At 37.8% G+C, this 12,212-nt stretch overlaps 1 protein-coding gene across 2 annotated transcripts in view; it reads right to left on the bottom strand.

Annotated features, from left to right (window-relative positions):
• Nucleotides 1-12,212, bottom strand: part of pdxka (pyridoxal (pyridoxine, vitamin B6) kinase a) — a 153,954-nt gene that overhangs the window by 101,418 nt on the left and 40,324 nt on the right. For both annotated transcript variants that reach the window (XM_088912850.1, XM_088912848.1), the window contains one exon: nucleotides 8,008-8,091. In XM_088912850.1, coding sequence (XP_088768976.1) covers nucleotides 8,008-8,091 — 84 coding nt within the window. The remainder of the gene's footprint in view (nucleotides 1-8,007; nucleotides 8,092-12,212) is intronic.

Here is a 12,212-nt window from a genome sequence, read left to right as displayed (position 1 = left end):
GCAAATTAATAATAAACTTTATTTTATATAGCGTTTTAAACGAATAAGTAATTAGATTGCTCATAAACCTAATCACTTGCTTTTTCTTTTTATTTAGGCTCAGATTTCAACTATAGATCGTATTATTAATAACCATAATAACAACCAACCAACAAAAACAACCATATAAACATAATACCAACCAAAAACATAGATAACAACCACAATACAAAATCAAATATATCAAACCATTTTACTCTCGCAAAGTCCTCCAATTATCATAATCCCGCCCCTTATGCAAAACCAAACCTTCCTCACATCCCAGTTTATCCTATTTATCATAAACAAAATCCACCTCAATTTTCAACATAAAGCATTACACAAAATCAATACCTCAACACTCCATACTCAACAACGATAATTCACAAACAGCCAGAACATGTAACTACACATTCCCAAACAGACCTAATTTCCATAGCCCCGCCCCTTATGCAAAACCAACATCCCTCCCCTGTTCTCTCCCTCCCCTGGCGGTTGTAATTGTTTTTATTTTCAAATAAATTTTAGCAAAGTCATGTATTTTAAAAATCTTAAGATTTTTATATTTATGTCTTCATTTAGTGGTTTCATTAGTGACAAAGGTTAAACTTTCTTGGAAAAATGTCTTTTATGTAAACCATGTTTGCTATTAATTCATTCAGGGCTAAAATATGTTCATTGTCTTCTAATGAAAGAAGGGTTCCTTTCGCCGTAGTCGGGTTGAAATTAGAAGCTTGCCACGCCCGGACTGTTACACCAACGCATTAGCATGTTAAAGCGATTTCATTGAGGAGCCTAGCCTTTAACTAGTAAGTACTGTACTTACTGGGTTTTTGAGGGGGGGGGAGGTGTCTTTCGCTGGAAATCTCGCCTCCTACTTTGAAAATACCCGTGAAACCGGTTCAATTCGTCACAGCCAGCACCCCTGCAGAGAGGGGGGTTGTACTTGGAGTGTATACAGTACACGCGTTATGCTCTTCGTTAATGTCTAAGCCGGAACATATCATTATATCTCATTTTGTATTTCTTAAAAAAAAATCGTTTTCCCAGCCTAACAGTATTGTTTTTAACCTGTAAAGCGCTTTGAGGAGCCACCTTTAAAGGCGCCATATACAATAAAGTTCATTATTATTACTATTGTAAATTTGCTGGACAGAGAGGTGAACATTATTACACAGAAGACAAAGATAGCAATTTACGTTGCATTGTGTATCGTGCTGCTTTAATACAGTTTTAAATAATTAAAAGTCTAAACAGTATCAGCTTTATTTATGGGTTTTAAATAAAGGTGATTTAAACGCGATTTAAATCAATATAAATGTTTATATTGTAACGCATAGGTGACTATTCATTGTTATTAAAATGACTTAAATTCAATCATGTTGTGATATTTAGAAATATACATTTGTTTGGTGCGAGTGAAGTTTTATTTAATCTCTGAGCCATACTGATTCTTCTGGAAGCCAGTTTCCGCCAGGGAGTAAAAAAAAAAAAACACACTATGGTATTCTCTCCAATGCAGTGCAGTTAAAAACATACCTCTGATGCTGCTCCTAAATGAATATCGTTTATGACCATCAGAAGCTTTATGCTCCTTTTCTTTTTTCCAGTGGATTGAACAGGGAGAGGCATTTCATGATGTACTTTTCACTGATGAAACAACAGTGGCTCTGGAACAGTTTTTAACCATGTCGTTTTATAAAAAGGGGAGATATGTACACGTTACTGAAGCTAAAAGTTTAGCCTTTGTCACTAATGTAACCACTAAATAAAGACATATAGAAATCCCTACGTTACAGACTGTATATGGCTGGTATTGGTAGTTTAAAGAAAAAATACACACCAGTATTCCACTTTCTCCCTAAACATTTTAAGCATCAGAGTCTTACATGTGGTTATTTCGGAAACGTTTGTACGTGCTCCTTCTGACCATGTTACTGTTTACTGTTACTGACCATATTAAGTTTAAGTGCCTGTGGGCACTTTTCCTGTCCGTGGGGGGTGGACCGTCTCTCATTAGAAGGTTAGTCTGTTCTACTCTGAGAATGTAGAGGGGGTGGAAAGTGCCCGCGGTCATTTAATTAGTATTAAAATTCGCACTGATTCCCTTGCGAAGATACGGACATAGGAATATTCGTGCGTGGTCAAAAAATGGCATAAAAACGACAAAGTGAAGGCTGTGAAAACATTCACAATGTACTTTATACACAAAGCAAATATACCCCCCCCCCCCCTCTCAATTCAATTCAAGCTGCTTTATTAGCATGACAGATGGGTACAATCAGTGTTGGGTATTTACTTTGCTTTGAGATGCCACTTTTAAAGGTGATATATAAAATCAAGGCTTTAACTTGCTTTAACTCCGCAAGTCTGAGTTCTTGTGTCTGTCCTATCCGAACCCGAAAGTATTACAATATGTATCTTTATAGCAGGTGGTGTACAGCTTTTTAGTATAGATTACACTTTTCTAAAATGTATTTAAAAAATAAAAACGATTACAATCTAATCTTTCCACGTTTGATCCCAAAATAAATCTAAACGGGGAGAAAGCTATGCTGAAAGTTTATTAAGATACTTAGAAGACAAAGATATCAATTTATGTTGCATTTGTCTGATTGTGAATCAAAAAACACATATATTTAAACCCGCATTTGCGATTTAAATCAAAACGTTATTTAAATCAATATAAATGTTTATATTGTAACGCCTAGGTGACTATTCATTGTTATTAAAATGACTTAAATTCGATCATGTTGTGATATTTAGAAATATAAATTTGTTTGGTGCGAGTGAGGTTTTATTTAATCTCTGACTCAGTGATGGCCTGGCATGGTGAGGTGCGCTGGCAGCTATGTGGTGTTACGCAGTGGTGGCCTGACACGGTGAGGTGCCCTGGCAGCTGTATGATGCAGTGGTGGCCTGGCACGGTGAGGTGCGCTTGCAGCTATGTGACGCAGTGGTGGCCTGGCACGGTGAGGTGCGCTGGCAGCTGTGTGATGCAGTGGTGGTCGGGTATGTAGAGGTGCACTGGCAGCTGTGTGTTGTGACGCAGTGGTGGCCTGGCACGGTGAGGTGCGCTGGCATATAATGAATATATTCATGTGCATCCAACACACAGTTCAACGCTAGCAACTACACAAAATCTAAAATATGAGCTCTACTTGCCACTTACAATACCAACAGTACCAGCTAACTTTAGTAGTGACATTTTCATGGATCTTTTTAACAATAAAATTTACAACATCAGACTTCAGACACAATTAAACAGGCCTCAAAAAAGTCTGGTACAAACATTTTCAGCATGGTGAAACATGGTGAACATTTCCACCACTGCGTCACACCACACAGCTGCCAGCGCACCTCACCGTGCCAGGCCACCACTGCATCACCCAGCTGCCAGCACACCTCACCGTGCCAGGCCACCACTGCATCACACAGCTGCCAGCGCACCTCACCATGCCAGGCCACCACTGCGTCACACCACACAGCTGCCAGCGCACTTCACCGTGCCAGGCCACCACTGCGTCACACCACACAGCTGCCAGCGCACTTCACCATGCCAGGCCACCACTGCGTCACACCACACAGCTGCCAGCGCACCTCACGGTGCCAGGCCACCACTGCATCACCCACCTGCCAGCGCACCTCACCGTGCCAGGCCACCACTGCATCACACAGCTGCCAGCGCACCTCACCGTGCCAGGCCACCACTGCGTCACAACACACAGCTGCCAGTGCACCTCTACATACCCGACCACCACTGCATCACACAGCTGCCAGCGCACCTCACCGTGCCAGGCCACCACTGCGTCACATAGCTGCAAGCGCACCTCACCGTGCCAGGCCACCACTGCATCATACAGCTGCCAGGGCACCTCACCGTGTCAGGCCACCACTGCGTCACACATATTTCAGCGCCATATATTTCATGGATATTATGGAATATAATGGATGGATATCTTAGTTATCTTTCTAGTTCACAGGTTTGCATGCATAATTTAATTTTGAAAGCCACTGAGACATCAGGTACTACTGTTGTATTTATGAAAAAGAAACAAAACAAAAAACATACTAACAACTGTGCCATCCTACTCCTTAGTTAATACATTTTATTATTCATAAACAGTTAACATTGTTAGCAAAATATTTTGAATTATATTTAACCCTATTTTTTCTTTAGTTTTGTATTTAACTTATTATATGATAGTCAGACTTAATGTATATTTGAACAATGAAAATATATTTTTACAAGATTTTACATTAAGCACTTAATATTAATATGGTTCATAATAGTAAACTGTAACATGCTGTAACAAGATCGGTTAAACTGCGAAGAAAATGCTTTCAGAGAAAATGTTTCAGGTGTGAAGAACATAGATCTCCAATGCAATTTCAACCAAACCTGTTCCCACACACCCTGCCACACTACCATTAGAATATACACAAAGCACTCAAATCTTTCGAGCTAATGATCAGGTGACCCGAGAGAGAGCGAGAGAAACACCAAGGGGTGCGGAACCAGGGAACTATTTACATGGAAAACGGGCGATCTCCCCAGACTGTCCGCCCGTTTCACTGTTACCTGGATACCTCTTTATTTAGAACTCACTAACACTGATTTTTAGTTTAGAAGGATTCAAGTAGGGTTTTAGATGAAAGGCAGCGACCTTAATCAAGCCCAAATCATAATTGAACCCATTCAGAGCCTACATTACATTTTAGCGTTTCATTCTGAGCAGAAGACCCTCACACCTGAAGAAGGGGGAGGTGTTTTTCGCTGGAAATCTCGCCTGCTTCTACTTTACAACCGGAGTGCTGGCTGTGACGAATTAAACCGGTATTACAGGTTTCAATCACAGACCATGTGACATGGGAGTCAGGAAACTAACACACAGCGCCACCAGATTTGATAACGCTATAAAAACGCTATAAAATAATGTGACTTGGCACAGAACAAGTTTACAGCACAGTACAATAATAAATGCTGACCATGACTTTAGAAGCATAAATTGCCTTACACTCAATTTAAACACAAGCTGTCTTTAGCCCTCTAAGCTGGTTCATACAGAAATGTAGAGATCCAGGCTCAGAACACACAGCTTCATTAGCGAATACATATGCAGGACAACTAGAGAAGACGTTTTACAGAGGATGGATTTTTAGAAACATCCCATCAGTGACATCACTGAAGTCAACTCCTAGGTACTGTAACTGTCGTGTGGATAGTTTCACAAGAATCAGACAAAGGTTTAAGCATCGCTTGTTCTAGATAAAACTGCAAAAAAAAAAACAACAACCCATAATGTACTTCTTTGCGGCTCTGTTTGCCCAAATCATATATTCACAACGTGAAATCTAGAAAATAATATTACGTAACCAAAATCCGCAATATGGAAACAGAACCTGTGTAATTGTTGATAGATGATGTACTCGTAACATTTTTTCAAGACGAACTACAACATTTAAAAAATGACTTGTATGTACTTGATATCTCTAATCAATCCACGGGTCCCAGCACAAAACGAAACTAAAACGCATACCGTTTCGCGCTTCTTATTAGTTGCTCAAAAGTAATTTGACCTTATGAAATGCATAATATAAACCTAGAAACATATACGTGAGCAGTACTTAAGCACTGTAGTATCGGTGTTAAGACATACCTCTCAAATACTGTAAATCAAGTTAAAAATATCTCAAGACCGATTCTGGTCATAATGAAACCATGTTTCGTGTATGTTTTCTTTAAAGTACCGAGACCAGCCATATACTGCATGTTTATGTTCCAAAATTAATATCGTTTATGGCCTTCACACGCGTTGCAGTATGCTCCTATTCTTTTTATGCTCAGCTACTAAGATTTCCCTTCAGTGGTAAAATTAGATATGAATATTCAATACTTAAACGGGCACAGTTAAGACATTAAATATACATATACATACTGTATACAGTACAGTTTGCATACGGTAATATGTTTATGTTCCTAAATCAATCTCTTTTATGAGCATGTGAAAGGCATGGTGAATCACTGTACTTTGCATGATTGGAAACAAATGCGTGATTGCGAAATGCTGTGGTGTTACTTTTACAAAGACGGTCAATGAAAAAAAGAATGTTGACCAGGGCAATACTTTGAGTTTACACTTACAGCTTGTCCAAGGTCATTCATTATTAATACTATTAGTAATATCTTCGTTAAAGACTTTGATGGCCACAGCTCAAACATGAGAGGTTGAGCTTTATTAGCTCCACCTTGCGGAAATTCCGGATACTATTATTTTGCTTGTCGTACTATAGGAGAATTTACGGTAACTCGCGGTATTTACCGGTAGCTTGCGGTAGACTGCGTACAGCGTACCGCAAAATAATGCGGTATCGCCCGCGCATTTTGAATGGCTGCATCTGTATACAGTAGGGAAACACATTAAATTAAGTAATCGCTCCACTAACATCTAACACATCACAGGTGCCACCTAGCGATTGTCTTTAGCCAGTGAATCACATAACAGAAAAAGCTGCGTTAGAGGTCCCATGTTTCAAATAAATGATGTGTGTTCTGAATGGCTGCATCTGTAGCACATGGATTGAAAACTGGCTAGCAAACAGGAGTTATAACTGGGTAAACTAACTACAATTGCAGATGATACTAAAATTGGTAGAGTGGCAAACAGAAATAGCAGTAACAGAGCTAATGGATTGGCAGACACATGATAAATTAAATTTAACATTCATAAGTGCAAAATTATCTACACTGTTTGCAGGCACACACAATATACAAATTACATGGGTGATCTGGAGCAGCAGGAAGCTACACACAAAAGAGATATGGGTGTTTGTGGGCAGATTACTTCATGTCCTCATCAGGACAATGAAGGGCAGCAATAAAAAACAAACAGAATGCTTGGGTATAAAGCAAAAAGCATGCATTTAAATCCAGTTAATTTATGCTCAAGACTTAAAATGCACTACTGGGATCTCACTAGTGAAAGAACAACAGAAATTATTCTTCCTTTTAGGGGATTGTCACATACAGACGGGTTAAGGGAGATACATTTCTTTAGTCTAGAACAATGAAGACTTATAGAAAATTTGATTTGATTATATAAGATTATAAGGAATATGGACAGGAATAAAAAAGGGGAACATTTTTTTATACAGTAGAACAGAAGAGGGTGTTATGGTTTAATCACATTAAAAACAGTACTTTTCACCTGGAAACTTCTTCCAATTAATCCATTCATAACATACTCCTGGCACAGTTCTAATTATATTAAATTAATTTTAATTTAATGTATAATAGCCCACCACAAACACTGTCGAGGGACAGATTGTAATTTGCAAAAAAATTGAATACTTTAAGTTAATCTTTTTGATGATAAAAATGATAAAACACATCATAGCTGTTTAAAGTTTATTACACTTTGCTTAAATAGTGATTTGATGTTCCAGTGTTTTCCAAATCTTTTTTTTTTTAATTTTAAGTAAGCACATCATTCATTTTTATACCTCCCAATTTGGAAATGCCAATTACTACCTATACCAATACAGGGAATCAGAAGAACGGACTCTTTTCTCTGACGCAGTCAGCCACCTGATATACTTCACAGTGCTCAACAGAACAGCAAACACAGAATGCTGGCATGGATGTATCTCTTACAATCTTTCAAGAACCCACCATGACTCCAGAATGGCCAGCCTTAGTTGACACAAGTCCAGCCAACCACTGGTGACATTCAGCCAATTGTGCCTCACTGCTTAGGCAATATACAGTGGCTTGAACAGTTTATTTTATTAATTTATATCAAGAAAAAAACATATATTTAACTTTAACATTAGTGCTGACTCTCAGTGTTTGTAATATAAAAGAAAATAACACAAGTGATAAAACACATTTTCAAAGACTATAAGTTATAGACTATAAGAAATAAGTTTTCCTATATCTTCCAAAGTAGTCACTCAGCAAAGCATAACGCCTAAAAAAAGAAGGCATACCATAAACTAAGTTAGGGTTCTGCCTCTTCAGCTCCTGGACGATATCCACCACCATCTCCAAAAATGATGTGTCACGTGTGTAACCTGGGGAATGGAAAAACAAACTAGTTAAGTTAAGCATTGCTCAAACAAGAAGTTCCCAACAGAATGTTATTTTTCATCATATACATTAACAATATCACCTCAATAACATACATCATTTTCTACTCCATTCACCACCCACCATTATCAACAGTGTTTCTTTCATTCTTACACAAAAGTGATAAACATGAACAAAAATTTAGCTTAACAATGACTTTAGTATAAAGCATATATTGTATATTAACAACATGAATAAATGTGTGGAATTTTATTAATTTGTGAGACCAATCCTCTGGAGTAGACCCAGAACATATCCCCCTCCTCCAATTAACTGCATTGTTATGGGAAATTATTTTTTAACACATTTTTGATTTATGTAACATTCTAAAACATTAGCCAATAACCCCTCTGGTGAATCTTGTAAATGCTGCCTTATCACTTGTCTCCTCCTGCAGAGTAAAAACTATTACCACCATCACTTCACTCTTCACATATTAGAAAATATTTTAATTTAATTTCAGTTTGTTCGCTATTCTAGTGAACTGTAATCCTTCATTTTCTTGTAATAATTTATGTATCTTGTTTTGTAAAGTATGATTTATTGCATTATGTTGATTTGTAACCTTTCTGATATACCGCAGGACAATGTCGTTTTTATATAATATAAATAAGTCTGACATTTCAGTAATTGTTTTGTATGCAAGTCATGCTGGACAAAGGCATTCACCTAAATTTATTATAACAATAATAATAAAAGCGGTGCCAAAGATGCCTCATGACAAGATAGGAACATTTTCATTAAATAGTGTCAACACAAAAGAATATTCTTAGTGAATATAACAAGATTTTATTAACAGATGAGTAACAGCAGACGCGTAATGTGGGACAAATATGTGTTTTGTATGGAACTTCAGAAGAAAAGGAAATTCATCTTCATGGAACAGAATCCAGGATGTGTGAAATTAGGAAAAAAGAAGTTCCCAAAATAACAAAAGATGATTCAGAGTACATCTGATTTAACAACTTTATATACAGTGCAGAACATTTTGGCTGCAGACTTCTTCCCAAATGCTGTAAACTTTTCAGAGACAGGATAAATTGCCTCCTCAACATTACTCATGAACATGGAGCTTCAAAACCAACTAAAAAATTAGGACTAGTGTAGGACAATATAAACTATAATAAGATTGTATTGAGATTAATTCAGATTATTCTTGATTTACACTCTTAATTTCTTTTTGGTCTAATGCACCTGAAGATTAAACATAAACCTTCTTAAGTGCACATTAGTTCTGCAGCGAGTAGCAGACAACTTTATGAAGTGTTAAGAGACAATATATAGTGTGCATACCCAGTTGTGCACTGGGATCCAACATGTCTTCATTGCCTGTTCCATATACAGTATCTTGTATACATATTGCATAAAACCTAGGAAAGGCAGTTCCTATTCTCATCAGGAGAAATGTAATCAGAGCCAGTAAGTAACACCTCATCAGTAGTTGGGTTGTGAGTTTTGCTGCAGAGTGCAAGAGGAATCACTAGCTTGACATGCTGCATATCAACAGATCTGTCTTCAGCTTGAACCCCAAAACCCTCATCTATGGAGTATGCCCACTAAATGAGACATAAAGAAGTGATCATTGTCCAAGGATGGATGGATGTGCCAGTTTATCTTAGTTCAGTGGTGGGAACCTTACACTGTGCTTCTTTAAGGCATGGAGAATTGCTCCCTTCCAGGGTGTATGGGGGTGGAAAGAAATGCTGATGTCAATGGCAGGAAGACTGTGGTCTATATATGCAACAACGAATAGTACCCTTCAAGTTGATGTTGGGTAGCATGGATCTCAATCCTGGTGTGGCTAGTGGAGGTGAAATGATCCCCGCTTTGGGATGGTGTTATATGGAAGGTGAAGTTGCAGTCACCTGCCAGATGTGGTCTGGCACTATGTTTTGAGTCAGAGAGATAAGGAAACTGAAGTGATCACATGATCACGAAAATACAAGTTGGAAGACACAGTCCTGTTGAGACTGATGCACTACAGAGAGGGTAATCGGGGACCCAACAGGGTGGTCAGGAAGAGGGAGACCCATCAGGTAAGGATCCTCCTGAATAGGCAGTTAGGATAATTAATGTAAGGAAAACCACAGGTCCAGAGGTAATGTGTGTGGAATAGTTCTGCAATCTTGTGCAGATCAATTATGTGATATTTTTAGTTTGCGTTTTTAGACGTCCTTAAATTTACAAATCATCCCCTCTACGTGGATGAAATCTACTCTTCCCATTCCAAAAACAGCCAGGCCAACAAACATTGTATTTTGCACAACAACTCTTAAAGAACTTCAATTTATACAGTAACGTCTAGGAGTAATCTTATGAATTCTTAAAAAGGTCTCAAGAGGTCAAGACAAACATGACTAACAAGAGAAGATGGAAGAAGTCACCTTTCTTTTGGAGCTTCAGTGCTGAGATTTCTGAAATTGCTTATAGCTAAAATTGTAATATCATTAATCAGCAGTTGAAGACGAAGAAGAAGAAGCAAAAGCAGCAGCACACGGATCATGCAATTTATGAAATGTCCCATTAATCTGTAAAATAGATGACTCTGTAACTAAATGTAAGATATAACAAATAGTGATAAGGGCAAGAGGTTCATCTTCACTTTCACATACTTTATCAACTTGCCTTTCAAGCAACCATCCAACAATTGGTACCTTAAGTTTAGAAAAAAAGGTGATATTTAATATCCCTTGGAACTTTTTCTCAATATAACCCTAACCCTTATTTACAAACAACATTAAAGGAGCAAAACAAACAGAAAACCCAGTTACCCATTGTTTGGAATATGATATTGGGAACTGAAAGAAGGCTACTGCTTGAAGAGTGCAAACATAGCATACAACATATGCAACAATATAAAAATGCCTTTCATTTCAAAGCAAATCACACACTTCTGCTGTTCCCATATTATTTTAATTATCTGCCTTGTCAGAATGTATTTAAAAGAGTTATCTTAAATCCCTTTAAATTAACTTGTGTTTCAGTTTAAAGCCATCTCTTAACCCAATTGGCAATGCCTATATGTTTCTTTGATGATTAACATAATTTACGCTTCAGACAAAATCCTTAAGCCTACTCTTTTTCTAGTATAGGATTTAAGCCCAATTTTAAATGAAGGACCCATGTATGCCCTAGTATTCTAACACAGTGGTTCTCAAACCTTTTAGACCAATTACCACCTCAGATCAAACCAAAGCATCCAAGTACCACCTACAAGTCATCTTCTCATAGGAACCACAGAAAACCTCAATGACCAACATGAGCGTGTGTGCGTACACACTCACACACACATAGCATAAAAATAGCACTGAGCACTTAAGTTAATTTGGATTGTACCGCCTTGTAGCCATTTTCCGACGCTTGCTAACACTAGCAGTGCTGTCTGTGTCAGGTTCAACAGAAGAGCTAGTGTCAGTGGCCAATAGGGTTACCATACATCCGGATTTTCCTGGCCTCTATTTTGATCCTTATATCTCCGTCCAGAGGGAATTTTCAAATATCCAGAAATGTCCGGGATTTCGACCCCATTATTTTCACCATGAAGAATAATTAACATAAGTTATAATGATAGAAAGAATTTCTTAACTTCTGTAGTTCGCTTCACAACCTATGTGTTTTCGTCCTGCATGTGTATGATTTTGTCATGTGAGAGCAAAATTGGGCATCAATATCAGAGTCTTTGCAGTGCAGAAGCATTCCCTCGAAAGGCTCCCTATTTTGTTTCTCATTTTCCTACCCTCAAACACAATGCCAATGCAAAAATGTAAATTCACAGCAGAACTAAAAATTAAATTTCCGTGTTTTTCAAAGTGGCAGAGAAGACTGGGAAGCTGAATGTTTGGTGTGTAAGCCTGGTACTTTTGTCTCTATGGCAAATAAAGATGTACTTCACTTACAAGCTCATGTTGGTTCAGCAAACACAAAAAGGCAAAGAGAGTTCATCAACCAAATTAACAGATTCTTCTGTAAAGTCTGGCAGCAAAACAGAAGATACTGTTATTGCAGCAGAGGAGACTTATGCATTTCACAGTTTAACATCATCACAGTTACTTTACCAATGAACATA

Source organism: Atractosteus spatula, chromosome 4 (assembly GCF_055471065.1).
Source record: "Atractosteus spatula isolate fAtrSpa1 chromosome 4, fAtrSpa1.hap1, whole genome shotgun sequence".
In the NCBI taxonomy this organism is placed as follows: Eukaryota; Metazoa; Chordata; class Actinopteri; order Semionotiformes; family Lepisosteidae; genus Atractosteus; species Atractosteus spatula.
This window is presented reverse-complemented; position numbering and strand designations above follow the sequence as displayed.